General features: G+C 39.2%; 1 protein-coding gene across 3 annotated transcripts in view; it reads right to left on the reverse strand.

Annotated features, from left to right (window-relative positions):
• The window catches only part of GRIA4 (glutamate ionotropic receptor AMPA type subunit 4), a 678,251-nt gene that overhangs the window by 76,299 nt on the left and 584,239 nt on the right, over window positions 1–17,713 (reverse strand). For all 3 annotated transcript variants that reach the window (XM_055547461.1, XM_055547460.1, XM_055547462.1), the window contains exons 6-8: window positions 17,351–17,509; window positions 9,918–10,085; window positions 7,987–8,091 (exon numbers count right to left, since the gene is read on the reverse strand). In XM_055547461.1, the coding sequence (XP_055403436.1) occupies window positions 7,987–8,091; window positions 9,918–10,085; window positions 17,351–17,509 (432 nt within the window). The remainder of the gene's footprint in view (window positions 1–7,986; window positions 8,092–9,917; window positions 10,086–17,350; window positions 17,510–17,713) is intronic.

The raw sequence follows: 17,713 nt of genomic DNA on the forward strand, positions 1-17,713 counted from the left end.
TTGAAAATGAAACTCCAATACTTTGGCCACCTGATGTGAAGAACGACTCATTGGAAAAGACCCTTATGCTGGGAAAGATTGAGGGCAGGAGGAGAAGGGGACGACAGAGGATGAGATGGTTAGAAGGCATAATCGACTCGATGGACATGGGTTTGAGTGAATTCCGGGAGTTGGTGATGGATAGGGAGGCCTGGCGTGCTGCAGTTCGTGGGGTCGCAAAGAGTCGGACACAACTGAGCGACTGAACTGAACTGAACTGAAACTTTTTTCTTGTATTTCCAGATGCAGTTGATAAAACTCATGTTTTCAATGAAATGTATGCAATTGATCACAGGGAAGCCTGGTTTCCTCCAGTCCATGGGGTCACAAAGAGTCAGACACAACTGAGAAACTGAACAGCAACAACAAATTGCTCACTGGTCTGTATTCACTGTTTGTTCTAATATGTTTTAAAAGTCTTGTTTCCTTCAAATTTTTACTGTCGTGTTAGTATTTGTGAACATATTAAAATAAAATAAGCATTAGCATATAAAAAGAAACACTATATTATTTATAAATATTGCATATATAATTAACAGAATATAGAAAAAATAATTTTTATTAATGTGTTTTTCTACATTGCTTAATTTGATCCAAAATTATGAGTATAAATCAATTCAGCAGTTATTTTTAATTGCCCATATGAATTTGAAAGTGAAAGTGAAAGTGAAAGTCGCTCAGTTGTGTCTGACCCTTTGCAACCCAGGCCAGAATTCTCTAGCCTAGAATACTGGAGTGGGTAGTCTTTCCCTCTTTCAGAGGATCTTCCCAACTTAGGTATCAAACCCAGGTCTCCCACATTGCGGGCAGATTCTCTACCATCTGAGCCACAAGGGAAGCCCAAGAATACTGGAGTGGTCGTCCCATCCCTTCTTCAACGAATCTTCCCAACCCAGGAATTGAACTGGGGCCTCCTGTATTGCAGTTGGATTCTTTATAGACTGAGCTATCAGGGAATTTGTGATAACACATTTAATATCAGTGAAAATTTTAATTAAAACAAAATAAATGTACCTTTGAGACCTATCCTCTCCTCAACTTCTACATGTACTTAAAAAATAATTTAAAAAGCATGTCAGTTGCTTCCTGTTAATTTTCCTTTGCACATGATAGTTCGCAACATAAAAATAGGTTTCACAGTTTAGTACTCCATTAAAATGCGGCCACCTTCCAGATTTCAGCAGCCCATTCTCTGGGAAAGCAAATTTTCTTTGTTAATGAGTTAACGAGGCGCGGGCGGCTGTGACCGGCGCACCTTGGCGTAGGCGGCTGCGACCAGCACACTTAAGCGCCGCCGATAGGAGCTACCCTATGTCCGGGTTCAGGGGCAGACTGGGAGGACCCCATGCCCGAAGGGCGGCGGCCAAGAGGAGTGACCCCACGTCAGAGGTCAGGGGTAGCACCGAGAGTGCCAGGCTGCGACGGCGCAGGAACGGCTGAGAAGAGTTACCCGAGTCAAGGTCAGGGGCGGCAGCCGAAAGGAGCTACCCGGCTTTTGAGGTCAGAGGCGGCGGCCGGGAGGAGCTACCTCATGTCCCTACGCGCGAGGCCAGGGACGGCGGCCGGGAGGAGCAATCCCACGCCCGAGGCCAGGGGCGGCGGCCGGGAGGACCAACTCCATGTCCAAGGAGCGGTGGCTGCGCGGGTGCAGGAGGGCCTAGAGGAGCTATCCCACGTTGAAGGTCAGGAAGGGCGGCGGTGAGGCGATACCCCTCGTCCAAGGTAAGGAGCAGCGGCTGCACTTTGCTGGAGCAGCCGTGAAGAGACACCCCACGCCCAAGGTAAGAGAAACGCAAGTAAGACGGTAAGTACTGCAAGAGGGCATCAGAGGGCAGACACACTGAAATCATACTCACAGGAACCTAGTCAATCTAATCACACTAGGACCACAGCCTTGTCTAACTCAATGAAACTAAGCCATGCCCGTGGGGCAACCCAAGACGGGCGGGCCATGGTGGAGAGATCTGACAGAATGTGGTCCACTGGAGAAGGGAATGGCAAACCAATATTCTTGCCTTGAGAACCCCATGAACAGTAAAGCTGAAACTCCAGTACTTTGGCCACCTCATGCGAAGAGTTGACTTACTGGAAAAGACTCTGATGCTGGGATGGATTGGGGGCAGGAGGAGAAGGGGACGACAGAGGATGAGATGGCTGGATGGCATCACTGACTAGATGGATGTGAGTCTGAGTGAACTCCAGGAGCTGGTGATGGAGGGAGGCCTGGCGTGCTGCGATTCATGGTGTCACAAAGAGTTGGACATGACTGAGCGACTGAAGTGAACTGAATGAGTTCCCACAATGGAAAAACTATAGCTCTGAGACACATTCTGGAGAGTTTTCAGATGTTGACAAGACCTTGACATTTTGTATTTAAGGACAACCTGTGGGAGATCAGCCCTGGGATTTCTTTGGAAGGAATGGTGCTAAAGCTGAAACTCCTGTACTTTGGCCACCTCATGTGAAGAGTTGACTCATTGGAAAAGACTCTGATGCTGGGAGGGATTGGGGGCAAGAAGAGAAGGGGACGACAGAGGATGAGATGGCTGGATGGCATCACCGACTCGATGGATGTGAGTCTCAGTGAACTCCAGGAGTCGGTGATGGACAGGGAGGCCTGGCATGCTGCAATTCATGGGGTTGCAAAGAGTCGGACATGACTGAGTGACTGATCTGATCTGATCTGTGGGTTCATAAGTATCTCCCTGCATCCCAAGATAAATGATTTAGAAGTAATGGCAAATTAAAATAATAACAAAAAATTTACCCAACTGTATTTATCCTAAATCTACTTGGAATTCTTGAAAAAGAAATACAAGTTTTGTGATACAGAACCATGGTTTGTACATAGATGTCATGTGGGCCATGGAATTACAGGAAATAAAGACAATTCAGGACGAACAATAGCTCAAAAGTCATTTCCTAAAGTAAAAGATATTAAAGTTTGTACCTAGAACCTCATGTGAGATATTTTTTCTAAGAACTCTTCCCATGCCTGATCTCATTTAAGTAGGAAAGTAGGCATGATTTTTCCTCTAGAGACAGAAATTGGGTGAACAAGAGTTTTGTAATGCTCTTGTAATGTAAAAATACAGAAGCATTTAAATTGCTAAACTGTAGGAAATGTCAGAGAAATATTTGTCTTCTTGGATTCCTAAAGACGAATTGTACACAAACATAACCATAATATAATATATGAATAAATATCTCTGTTTTTATGGTAGGGGCTTCCCTCGTAGTTCAGCTGTTAAACAATCTGCTTGCAATGCAGGAGACCCTGTCCTGGGTTAGGAAGATCTCCTGGAGAAGGGATAGGCTATCCATTCCAGTATTCTTGGGCTTCCCTGGTGACTCAGATGGTAAAGAATTGCCTGCAATGTGGGACACCTGGGTTCAGTCCCTGGGTTGGGAAGGTCCCCTGGAGGAGGGCATGGCAACCCACACCAGTATTCTTGCCTGGAGAATCCCCATGGACAGAGGAGCCTGGTGGGTTGCAGTTCATGGGGTTTCTAAAGAGTTGGACACAACTGAGTGACTAAGCACCGCACACAGCAAATATCTCTGTATTTATGGTAGACTTTGCCTGAAATGTAGGGATAGAGGGGCCATGAGAAGCCTCTGTTTTACTCAAAGTTGGTTCCTGGGAGAGATGATTTGACCAGATCTGTCCTGAAAAACATGGCTTAATACTTATACCAGCCTTGAGGAGAAAAGTTATGGGCCCTGGGACTGAAAATATTTTGTGGCAGCTAAGAGAGTAGCTTTGAAGCTAGATAATGAGCCCTGGTCTCCACCCCAGCTCCATCTCTTTCTAGTTGAACATCCCTGTGCAGGTTAATTTCTCTGAACCTTAATTTTCTCTTATATAAAATGAGGAAAATATGTCTAGTTTTCAGATTGATATAAGATTAAATATTAAAATGTACAAACTTTTTCCTTCATATGTCTGGCATATAATCTACTCTCAATAAATATAATATTTATGATTAACAAAGGTTTGTCTAGTCAAAGCTATGGTTTCTCCAGTAGTCATGTATGAATGTGAGAGTTGGACTATAAAGAAAGCTGAGCACAAAAGAATTGATGTTTTGAACCTTGGTGTTGGAGAAGACTCTTGAGAGTGCCTTGGACTGCAAGGAGATCCAACCAGTCCATTCTGAAGGAAATCAGTTCTGACTATTCATTGGAAGGACTAATGCTGAAGCTGAAACTCCAATACTTTGGCCACCTAATGTGAAGAACTGACTCATTTGAAAAGATCCTGATGCTGGGAAAGATTGAAGGCAGGAGGAGAAGGGAATGACAGAGGATGAGATGGTTGGATGGCATCACCAACTCAATGGTCATGAGTCAGTAAACTCTGGGAGTTGGTGATGGACAGGGAGGCCTGGCATACTGCAGTCCATGGGGTCACAAAGAGTCAGACACGACTGAGCGACTGAACTGAACTGACCTGAAGAATCACTGAAATCATGGAAGCCTGGTTTTAGAGCATGTTTGTAAGATCACTGGAATTCCAAGAAGATTCCAAAGTACTTAGGAGCTGAGACTTCAGAAAGAGCTTTGTGGCTTCTGTTTAATAAGACTCTGGTCAATTTTCTGTTACAGAATCCAGACAAACTGATATGTGAGCTCTCTGATCTATTTTCAAAGATAGCTCCCTTATGGTCAAGTGTGCAGTTTTTAAGAATGACTGCTCACTTTTCAGACATACTGCTGAAACTCACCAGCTTAGTGTTTCTCACAGTAGTTCATTTTTAAGTTTAATATTCCTGACAGAATGCCCCAGAAAAACAAGGATAGATAAGTCTACACCAATTCACACTTCATATTTCTTTTAACAGTTTTAGACAAATATCATCTGAGTGTGAGGATGTACTGTTCATTACTTTCCCAACTTATTTTTAAAATTTTTCCTCTAAAAACCTTAATTTTTGTTACCATCATGGTTCAATAGACCATGAAAAGATTCACTGCTTTAAATAACTCACTTGATGTTACCACTAGTTACCACCAGCTTCCTTTTTCCATTATTCTTTCTTTAATGAGGAGATCATTTTACTTTTTGTACTTACTGTTTTGGAAGATATGGAATTGTCTTTTGCATTTTAGAAAGGTTTTACTTAAATGGTTAGTTTTTCAGAATTTGATTTGTGACAGTCTAATTACCAGTTAGTCAATATTCTTAGGGACTTGTAGAATATTTTGTCTGCTCCATAGGTAGCAGAGGGACTTAGCTTAAAACGGGCTTCTTTCTTTCATGTTGCAAACTGTGTGCAAACTGTGTGACTCTGTAGAGTGAGTAGAATCAGTGTTTACATTAAATTTTTTCTTGGCAGCATATCTCCGTTCCTTTCTTCAGGAAGTACCCTTAAAAGGGTGCATCATACAGCCTGGCTTTCAAACTGCCATTCTGTGTTCTACCCTACCTGATCTGGATCATATAGGCTCCTGCCTGCTCTGTATTGGCTGGCAGTGTGCACTCACAGCAATGCCACTAAAAAGGTGAAAGTCTAGAGATGGTTTTCATGGCAGCTTCAAATCGAGGAGCACACCTTATGACAGACTGGAGCAAAACACAACTTTGAAAGCCTTTACCATCTTCCAATGTGTGACTTTAATCATCCTGCCTCCAGCCTGTCTTTGGATCTTGCCTGTACCATTTCTACCTATTCAAACTGTAACTTCACACCCTCACTTTGAATCTCAGCTCCTCCATGCAGCCTTCTTTGATTTGTTTTCCTCCACCAGGAAGTGATCTCTTCTGCTTTAGGCTTTCCAAATGCTTTCTCTTTAACTGCTGTATTGAACTTACTATATTCTATCCTGCTAGAAAATAAACTCCTTTAGGGCAGAGTCTATTCAGGTGGGTTAATGAGTAGAAAGCTTCTGAAGTCAGATATATCTGAATTAAAATCTTTGTTTTCTCATTTATAGGCCTTAGACAAATAGCTATAATATATTGCACTATAGCAGAAAGTGAAGAAGAACTAAAGAGTGTCTTGATAAAGGTGAAAGAGGAGAATGAAAAAGCTGGCTTAAAACTCAACATTCAAAAAACTAAAATCATGGCATCTGGTCCCATCACTTTATGGCAAATAGGTGGGGAAGCAATGGAAACAGTGACAAACTTTATTTTCTTGGGCTCCAAAATCACTGCAGATGGTGACTGTAGCCATGAAATTGAAAGACACTTGCTCCTTGGAAGAAAAGCTGTGATAAACCTAGACAGTGTCTTAAAAATCAGAGACATTACTTTGCTGACAAAGGTCCATCTAGTCAAAGCTATGGTTTTTCCAGTAGCCATGCATGGATGTGAGAGTTGGACCATAGAGAAGGCTGAGCACTGAAGAATTGATGCTTTTGAACTGTGGTGTTGGAGAAGACTCTTGAGAGTCCCTTGAACTGCAAGGAGATCCGATCAGTCCATCCTAAGGGAAATAAACCCTGAATATTCATTGGAAGGACTGATGCTGAAGCTGAAACTCTAATACTTTGGCCACTTTATATGAAGAACCAACTTATTGGAAAAGACCCTGATGCTGGGAAAGATTGAAGGCAGGAGAAGAAGGGGATGACAAAGGATGAGATGGTTGGATGGCATCACCGACTTGATGGATATGAGTTTGAGCAAACTCCAGGAGATGGTGAAGGACAGGGAAGCTTGCATGTTGCAGCCCATGGGGTTGCAAAAAGTCAGACATGACTGAGTGATTGAACAGCAGCAACAACAATTGCACTATAATTTTCTCACCGGGAAAAGGGAGAAAATAGTACTCCATTACAGGCTCATTGTGAGGATTAAATTGCACCAAGTCCAGTGCTTGGAACATAGCAGGCATTTCATAAATTGTAACTATCACTACTATATTAACACAGGAAAGTATATTTGGAAAAGTTTTTTTTTTTAACATCCAAGTGTTGAAACAGATAATTTTTAGTTAAGGTAAGTTGAATTTATCTTTCTTAAGCATCTTAGCTAATGCTAGAGAAAAGGAATGTTAAAAAGTTATATGTTAGGTATAAAAAGTTTATAGTCAATTTCTGTGGTGGAACTGTATTGCTCCAATATATAAAGCACTTTTTGGATGTTGAGAACATTGCTGATTCTTTTGATGCTTAGTCACATCACAAGATCAGCAACTATCTTCTGAAATCCAAAAGTCTATCACCAGCAGCTTGCTGAACAACCTCTCTGGTCCCTCAGTTGAAGTCCTTAGGTATCTCTCTCTCTCTTCAACCTAACAGTAATCTTAATAATATTATCTTCCATCAGCTCTTTTCTTTGAATGTTTATTTCAGCAACATATAGCCTTCTATTATATGACTATCCATTAGAAGTAGTTTTCTTGTTCTGTCTCTAATGGTTTCAGAAATGACTACATGAAAATGAATAAGTCTCTTACTTACATTGTGCGCTTTCCTGAAGAGTATATTATGGGTTTTCTGGGATTCTTTTTGTTAAGCCTTTAAAAAATTGCTTTTATTTTGGATAAGGAATATAAACAGTGGGTAAATTGTTCATTTCAGCTTTGGTATACCATTAAACATCAATCATATGACACAATAATTTGTTTCAGCATGAATTACCAATAAAGTATTACTTGTAAGTGCAGATGACCCTTATCAACACAGGTTTGAACTGCTCAGGTCCACTTTTACACGGATTCTTTTCACAGTAAATACCACAATATTACACCATCTGTGTTGGTTGAAGCCTCAGATGTGGAACTGCAGCAGTGGAGGAACCACATATATGGAGGGCCCATTATAATTTTGACACAGATTTTTGACTCTGTGGAGAGTCAGATCCCCTAAATCCCACTTTGTTCAAGGGTTAGCCATACTCACAATTTTTTAAAAATGTAGACTATCCAGCTATATTTCACTTATAAGATTTTTAAAATGTCAAAAGCAAACTAAGAAAACAGTTCAAGTGTGGCTCACCTTTCTAGGTCCTGTGCTCTTTAATTCAAATACATCCATTGTGTAATTGACCCTACGTCCATAGTGGTCAAATTGAACATTTCCTGTTAGTCCTTGAATTTGAACCTATGAATGAAAAAGAAAATCTACACATGTAATCATTTGCCATTTTACTTACAGAAATCTTTACTTCATCTGCTAGGCTTATGACTATGCATGGGTGTGGAACTATAATCTGTAAGGAACTCACTAAAAAAGTCATGGGGTATTTGAGCTACTGGGATAGAATTGGATAGAACCAATACAATATTGTAAAGTAATTAGCCTCCAATTAAAATAAATAAATTTAAATTAAAAAAAAAGAATTGGATAGAGGAATATCAAAGAAATATATAAGCGATTCTGTTATGTACTTGAAAGATAAATTTTTTTTTTATTATGAAGTTTCCATTGTACTTCTTCAATTTTGAAATATTATCTATAAGAATAGAAACATGGTTTCCTTTTTAGTTACTTTTCAGTTTTATCTACACATCCACATAATAGATTAAATAACCCTGATAACCAGAGCAGATCATATTTCTCCTTGCTAATGTTAAAATTAAAATATTCAGAAAAATAAATATATTTTTGAAAATATTCAAGTGTACTTTATTCCAAATCCTTTTAATTCATTTAAACTTATGTTCTGAACCTGTGGCATTTCAGAACATTTAAAATGTATTACTAAAAATACACACATATTACAGTAATCATTTGAAAAACAGTGTTAGTATAACTACAAAAGACTAAAATAAATACTTAAGCCAAGGTTACAAGGCAATTTGAAGGTCTACTGAGGCAGTCAGTAGATTAGTAGACTAAGACTGTATGCCAAATATTTCAGGTTCTTCCTCATTCTGGGTCCAAGGTGGGCTTGTTCTTTTTGGACACTTTTTGGTTAGCTAGGTGTCTGTGACTCTTTCTGACAAAAGCGTTGTTAACAGATGTAATGAGTGCTAAAGCATTTTATTTATTTATTTATTTATTTTACTTTACAATATTGTATTGGTTTTGCCATACATCAACATGAATCTGCCACGGGTATACACTAGAAACCTCCCTACAACTCTTTTCCTTTTGTAGCATTCAAGATGGTAGCTGCTATGTCAGCTTGGGTCCCTGAGTGATTATAAAAAACAGAGTGTCCCTACTAATCTGATGTGTGTCTGTGAGTGTGAAATCCTCTTTTGTTGTTTTAAGCCACTGAAGCTTGGGGTTGTTTATTACTGTTACATAACCTAGCTTATCCTGGCTAACCATCTACATAACATATAAACACCAGTATTCTATCTAGTGGGCTTCTGAGGTGGCTCAGTGGTAAATAAGCTGTCTGCCAAACAGGAGACGGGGGTTCTATTCCTTTGTTGGGAAGATCCCCTGGAGGGAGAAATGGCAAATCATTCCAGTATTCTTGCCTGGGAAATTCCATGGACAGAGGATTCTGGCAGACTACAGTCCATGGGTTCACAAAGACTTGGGCATGACTTAGCCACTAAACCACTACCTCCACCATTCTATCCAGTATCCTATGTAGAAATGTCTCAGAAATGATAATGGCTCGATATATTAAAATGGAAATTGTAATATATCGGTATTTGCCAATAGATTATTTTGTTTTCCTGAAAACTCCATTTAAAAAGGACAATGAAATAAATTGAAGGCTTCCCAGGTTGTTCTACTGGTAAAGAACCTGCCTGCCAATGCAGGAGACATAAGAAATGCAGGGTTGGGAAGATAACCTGTAAGAGGGCATGGAAACCCACTCTAGTATTCTTGCCTGGAGAATCCCATGGACACTGAAGCCTGGCAGGCTGCAGTCCATAGGGCTGCAAAGAGTTGGACACAACAGAAGTGACTTAGCACACATGCATGTGTGAAACAAACTGAACATAAATAAAATTGTGAGTTACCTGTTTGAGTGTCCTCTCCATGTCAATTCCCTGGCCCCATGGAGCAGCTGGATTTGCCAGACAATCTCCAGCATTTCCTCTCCTGGAAATATCAATTTTCTGTCTTCTGAGACTTCGGAATGTTTCAGCCATCACGAGAACTCCATCATAAGTCAGAGCAGATGTATACTAACAAAATTAAAGTAAATATAATGGTAAAATGTTAAATTCTTATCAATCCTTAGGATTTGCCTGGGGACTATGTGGGTTTATCTTTGGCTGCAAAGACTCAATATGCCAGCAAATTTGGAAAACTCAGCAGTGGCCACAGGATTGGAAAAGGTCAGTTTTCATTCCAATCCCAAAGAAAGGTGATGCCAAAAAATACTCAAACTACCGCACAATTGCACTCATCTCACACGCTAGTAAAGTAATGCTCAAAATTCTCCAAGCCAGGCTTCAGCAATATGTGAACCATGAACTTCCAGATGTTTAAACTGGTTTTAGAAAAGGCAGAGGAACCAGAGATCAAATTGCCAACATCCGCTGGATCATAGAAAAAGCAAGAGAGTTCCAGAAAAACATCTATTTCTGCTTTATTGACTATGGCAAAGCCTTTGACTGTGTGGATCACAATAAACTGTGGAAAATTCTAAAAGAGATGGGAATACCAGGCCACCTGACCTACCTCTTGAGAAATCTGTATGCAGGTCAGGAAGCAACACTTAGAACTGGACATGGAACAACAGATTGGTTCCAAATAGGAAAAGGAGTATGTCAAGGCTGTATATTGTCACCCTGCTTATTTAACTTATATGCAGAGTGCATCATGAGAAATGCTGGACTGGAAGAAACACAAGCTGGAATCAAGATTGCCAGGAGAAATATCGATAACCTCAGATATGCAGATGACACCACCCTTATGGCAGAAAGTGAAGAGGAACTCAAAAGCCTCTTGATGAAAGTGAAAGTGGAGAGTGAAAAAGTTGGCTTAAAGCTCAACATTCAGAAAACAAAGATCATGGCATCTTGTCCCATCACTTCATGGGAAATAGATGGGGAAACAGTGGAAACAGTGTCAGAGTTTATTTTTTGGGGCTCCAAAATCACTGCAGATGGTGATTGCAGCCATGAAATTAAAAGATGCTTACTCTTTGGCAGGGAAATTATGACCAACCTAGATAGCATACTGAAAAGCAGAGACATTACTTTGCCAACAAAGGCCCATCTAGTCAAGGCTGTGATTTTTCCAGTGGTCATGTATGGATGTGAGAGTTGGACTGTGAAGAAAGCTGAGCACCGAAGAATTGATGCTTTTGAACTGTGGTGTTGGAGAAGACTCTTGCGAGTCCCTTGGACTGCAAGGAGATCCAACCCGTCCATTCTAAAGGAGATTAGTCCTGGGTGTTCTTTGGAAGGAATGATGCTAAAGCTGAAACTCCAGTACTTTGACCACCTCATGCGAAGAGTTGACTCATTGGAAAATACCCTGATGTTGGGAGGGGTCGGGGGCAGAAGGAAAAGGGGATGACAGAGGATGAGATGGCTGGATGGCATCCCCGACTTGATGGACATGAGTTTGAGTGAACTCCCGGAGTTGGTGATGGACAGGGAGGCCTGGCATGCTGCAATTCATGGGATCACAAAGAGTCAGACATGACTGAGCGACTGAACTGACGGACTGATGTGGGTTTATGACATAAAGTACTATGCTGTCTGAAAAGCAGATAAATTACTGCCCTTAATTTAACTTCCCCTTAAATTAAATTACTTTAATTTAACTTTAATTAATTTACTCTAGCTACAGACATTTCTGCTTTTGCCTTATTACAAAGACTGTGTATCATTTCTTACCACTATGATTTTAAAAAGGAGAAAATACACTCTGTAAAATACAAATTCTATTGCACAGTTTTCCATCAGTTGGGAGAATCAAGCCCTCTAGGTGAGGTCTTTCTGCTGTGTCCAAGTAGAAACAGCTAATGTATTTTTTAAAAGGGCTAAATGCAGTATTTCCACAATCTACCTTGCAGTCTCTTGCTGTGGGTGAGCCTCAGGAGGGCTGGGATATCCCAGTCTTTCCTTCTCTCAATGTCCATTAGGTTTTCTTTAGATTTCATAAATGCTTATTGACTTAAAGTGTATATCTCTGTCTAGTTTTTCAGAAGAATGAGTGGGAATGCTTATTGTTACTTTAAATATAGGGTACCAGAAGTGGCATCTACTTATTTACCAAATGTATATACACGTTGCTAAATAAACGTGAGTACTCTATGCCCATGCCTGCAGAGTGTGCTTAGGAAGGTTAGATCATTTCTCTAAGTTTCTATTGTAGCTTAGGATCAAAGTGGAGAAATGAAATATAGATCATCTGTTTTCTGATGATCTCCTGTGCTTCTCTTTGAGAAAAGAGAAATAATCTCAGGAAAAGATTATTAAGGTTAACAGAGAAAATGAAGAAAAACTGAGAAGGAAATGTGGTTTGTTTAATCTGAAAATTAAGAGAACAGGGAATACTTGTAAAATCTGTTTACAGAATTCCTAATCATATGAAAAATATGGTACAATTTTCTTGAAGTGTGGCAGAGCATCAACCACTGATCATGATGAAAAACTACATTTTTTCTTTCAAGAATTTCATATATGCACAATTCTATATGATTAATGCATTCTGAGCTTATACTAAGGGTAGTTTTGTGACATGGAACATTGGGAGATGATCTTGATTTGCTGCTTATAAATTAAGAAAAATCATTAGAAATTTAAATTGTAGAAAGTAAACTTAGGCAATATGACTATTAAGTATAGCAATCAGTTTTCCAGGGAAGGACTGAGATATGGATAAGATAAAGAATACAAACTCTAACAAAGAACTTTTCAATGGCAAAGAATTTAATTAAAGCTTCATTAGAAAGATTTATATGTGACATATAAATTATAAGTCTTGTTATATATTCTTCAAGGATATGAAAAAAATGGACTTAAATATAAGCATACACACTCATAATTGGAGTGGTATGGTTGATGAAAATTAAGAAACTTAACCCAAAATGGGCATACCTCCTCCCCTGCCTGGACCAACATACTTTTGGGTAGAGAAAGCCATCAAATCATCTTTCTGGATGGCAAGAAAATAAAAACAAGCATTGATGAATAAAGAAAAAAAAAAAAAGCAGTGCTAGCATTTTAGGATCAAGAGAGAAAAAAAAGAAAGCTATTGTTGCTTTTCTAAATGGGAGAAAAAAGCTGAGAAGATATGACACCAAAAAAGCAAAAGCACTTGCTGTGTTTAAAAAGTCCATTCATTTTTATGAAACAAGTGAACTACAAAAGAGAACAGATATTGTACAGACTGGAGCAGAGCAAAGTGGATATTTAGCCAATGGCAAAACCTTTTGACAGCTCATAGAGCTGATAAATGGAAAGAAGCAGTAGTTAAAATTGGTTTTATTTTGAAACGGATTTCATTATTTTATATATGTCCTATTGTGCTAAAGTCCAAGAAATCATATTTATGGGCACATGTGCCCATAAATTTCTAGATGGCATCTAGAAATTCTTATTAAACATACTCTTCGTTTTGGAGGTAAGGCGGCACTTCCCTGGTAGCTCAGATGGTAAAGAATCCGCCTAAAATGAGGGAGATCTGGGTTCGATCCCTGGGTTGGGAAGATCTCCTGGAGAAGGAAATGGCAATCCACTCCAGTGTTCTTGCCTGGAGAATTCCATGGGCTGAGGAGTCTGGTGGGCTACAGTCCATGGGATGGCAAAGAGTTGGACATGACTGAGCAACTAACACTAACTGAAACTAAGTGTTGACCTAGAGCTATTTATTGCTTTAGGCAGTGATTAGAATGATGGGATGAATTCTGTTTATCAAAGATTATATATAAAAAGGTATAGTTTGGTGGAATCGTAGTGCAGTAACAGGGGTCTAGGTTTTGAGAAGAAAGAACTACATGAATTCTAATTCTATTCATACTTTTAAGGAAATGTGTAGTATGTTTTCCAGTTACAAAGCACAAAAAAGAATAAAATAAAATAATTACTATTTTCTGAGTAGTTGTGAGGATAAAATTTCATATTATATCTGAGAGTTCTTTGAAAAGTGTGCTAGACACTGGCTAGGAACAGTGACAACTACATGTGTGTGAAGTCACTTCAGTCCTGTGCTACTCTTTGCAACCCCATAAACTGTAGCCCACTAGGCTCCTCTGACCATGGGATTCTCTAGGCGAGAATGCTGGAGTGGGTGGCCATTTCCTCCTACCGGGAATCTTTCTGACCCAGGGATCAAACTCATGTGTCTAATGTCTCCTGCATGGGCAGGAAGGTTCTTCACCACTAGTGCCACATGGGAAGCCTACACAGATGTCCCAAAGGTGTAGTGTTAAAGTCCTGTCTAGTGTTCCTGAGTGAAAGAAGGCTGTGATGTGCTTTATAGAAAAAAAATATATGTTCGATTAGGTTTGTTCAGGCTTGAGTTATGGTGCTACTGACTGTGAATTCAATTAATATTAATTGATCGACAATATCTTAAATAACGTATGTTTAAACAGAAACACACATATAACAAAGTGTAAGTGTTGATTGGTTGACAAAACTGTTGTACCTAACTTTGTAATCTTCCCTAGAAGTAAGGGCTCAATAGTCTCTCATTCAGTGTTCATGGCAGCTCTATAGAATGTAACTACCATAAATAATAAGAACTGACTACATGTATTTATTAAATGGTCACTGGATACCTAGCATACTAAGAGAGCTGTGAAAGATAAAACAAAGTGCCCAAAGCTATGACATAGATAAGTCTGGTTGGAGATTATCAAATAGTACACCTTGTAATAGGCTAAAGGCAAGAGAGGGAAGGAATAACCACACCAGTGTATCTGGACAGAAGGACCACAGTGGACAAATATTATTACATATTATCACTGGAAACAAAACAAAACAAAACAGTTACAAGGAACTACAACACACTGCCAAGAAGTTTGAAGCCCATTATAGATACTAAAACTCTAAGGATAACAAGGACTTGAAGAGATGGTTTACAGAAGAAATGCTGAGATGAAAAAAATAGCTGAAAAATATGTGAGGAAGAAAGAGAAGGGCAAGATTGTCTCTACATACACTGATGAAGAATGAGAAGAACATGCTGTAAAGGAAATTATTCAGATGAGTTTGGAAGGAAGCTTGATGCTTGTTTTTCCTTGTGTGTTAATATTTGAAATAATTGAGCATTTTGGATAATTTTCCTCTAAGCCAGCTTGAAGGAAAAGCAGACTGAAAGACTTCTTAACTTTCTTTTTATCTTGAAGGTATTTTTGCTTTTTAATATGCTTCCATAGACTGGTTCCAAATATGAAAAGGAGTACGTCAAGGCTGTATATTGTCACCCTGCTTATTTAACTTATATGCAGAGTGCATCATGAGAAATGCTGGACTGGAAGAAACACAAGCTGCAATCAAGATTGCCGGGAGAAATATCAATAACCTTGCATATGCAGATGACATCACCCTTATGGCAGAAAATGAAGAGGAACTAAAAAGCCTCTTGATGAAAGTGAAAGTGGAGAGTGAAGAAGTTGGCTTAAAGCTCAACATTCAGAAAATGAAGATCATGGCATCTGGTCCCATTACTTCATGGGAAATAGATGGGGAAACAGTGGAAACAGTGAATGACTTTATTTTGGGGGGGGCCGCAGAATCACTGCAGATGATGACTGCAGCCATGAAATTAAAAGACGCTTACTCCTTGGAAGGAAAGTTATGACCAACCTAGATAGCATATTGAAAAGCAGAGACATTACTTTGCCAACAAAGGTCCGTCTAGTCAAGGCTATGGTTTTTCCTGTGGTCATGTATGGATGTGAGAGTTGGACTGTGAAGAAGGCTGAGCACCGAAGAATTGATCCTTTTGAACTGTGGTGTTGGAGAAGACTCTTGAGAGTCCCTTGGACTGCAAGGAGATCCAACCAGTCCATTATGAAGGAGATCAGCCCTGGGATTTCTTTGGAAGGAATGATGCTGAAGCTGAAACTCCAGTACTTTGGCCACCTCATGCGAAGAGTTGACTCACTGGAAAAGACTCTGATCCTGGGAGGGATTGGGGGCAGGAGGAGAAGGGGAGGACAGAGGATGAGATGGCTGGATGACATCACTGACTCAATGCACGTGAGTCTGAGTGAACTCCGGGAGTTGGTGATGGACAGGGAGGCCTGGCGTGCTGCGATTCATGGGGTCGCAAAGAGTCGGATACGACTGAGTAACTGAACTGAACTGAAGCTTGCAAAGTGGTGCAATATAGTGGACAATGCACTTGTCTGAAGCTCAAGGAGTTCACAACTTGTTCCTGGGCAAACATTTCTCAAATCTGGTCCTTGACTCAAGGACAATCAGTTAACATACCATTTAATATCTTGCATTTAGAAATTTGTAAAATCAGAGGTTGGACTATAGTGCTTGACACACAGTGGATACTCATTAAATGCTTTCTTTTGAAAGTAATGAAAATGGTATGACTAGCTAAAGTGCTATACTACACAGAGGAAATTGACAAAGCTGCAAGAACTGAGATTCTCTACCGTAGATTATAGTTTTCTAGGCTTGAATTTTCAAATTATGTTTGAAACTTTTTACCTGCATACACTGTCAATGAGAGATTAGTAAAAGTTGTTTAAATGATGATGTCTTATTATCAGTTCAGTTCAGTTCAGTCGCTCAGTCATGTCCGACTCTTTACAATCCCATGGACTGCAGCACACCAGGCCTCCCTGTCCATCACCAACTCCTGGAGTTTACTCAAACTCATGCCCATTGATTGAGTCAGATGGCATTACTGACTAAATATATTATTATGGAGAAGTTCAAAACCACTAAGTTAGAGTTTAAGAAACATTATGCCATTACCTACATGATATTGAAGGAATTTAGCTTTTCAGGAGAGAAAAAAATGTGCTTATGATCAGAAATTTACCAACTCCCTTTGCAAATATCAATAACATACTTCTGCAATGTCTGTCAGATAAAATTAAACAATCTGACATTTTACTGTTAATTTGAAAGAGGAATTTTGCAGAAGCTATATATTTTACATTTTTTTTAACCACTTTCCTTACTTACTGTCAATAATTTTGCAAATATAGTTGTTTTCTGAGTGGAATAGTTACTAGTGGTTATTCACATTTGAAATAATTTTAAAAGTATATAATTTATTCAGGGACATTCATATTGCAAATTAATAATAATAATAAACTAGTTGAGCAAATGGCTAACATCTCCTCCATAAAATATAAAAATTTAGAAAATATTGATTTGTGTGACAAATAGTGACAAAATATTTCTGCCCCATGCCACACTGTGCCTGACAAAATATTACTAGGAGAACTGTATAATGAACTTTCTACCTTAAATTTTATAAAGTACTAAAAATACATAAGATAAAAACAAACAAATACCTTTGGAGGTGTCTCAGATCCTGGATATTCTCTCTGATCTAGTTTCTTCCAGCGATCCATTAATTTGGTCACCATAGGTGTGTTAAAATCTACCAACTGGAATCCTGTAACATTGGCTCCACCGTGTATAAATCTCTCAAGAGAAATATCCTTGAATCCCTATAAAAATCAGTATGACAGTTTATTAAGCTTAGTTAATTATTGGAGTTAATAGCTAACATTTTGGCTCCTCAATGTTAACATGAATTGATAACCAATATTATTTAAAAGTGGTGGCTTTAAACAACTGGAAGATTATGTCAATGTTGACATAAAAACAATTATGTCAATTTAGCTGTTAAACTCTGTCATTCAAAATCTAAT

The sequence above is a fragment of the Bubalus kerabau genome, chromosome 15, assembly GCF_029407905.1.
Source record: "Bubalus kerabau isolate K-KA32 ecotype Philippines breed swamp buffalo chromosome 15, PCC_UOA_SB_1v2, whole genome shotgun sequence".
NCBI lineage: Eukaryota > Metazoa > Chordata > Mammalia > Artiodactyla > Bovidae > Bubalus > Bubalus kerabau.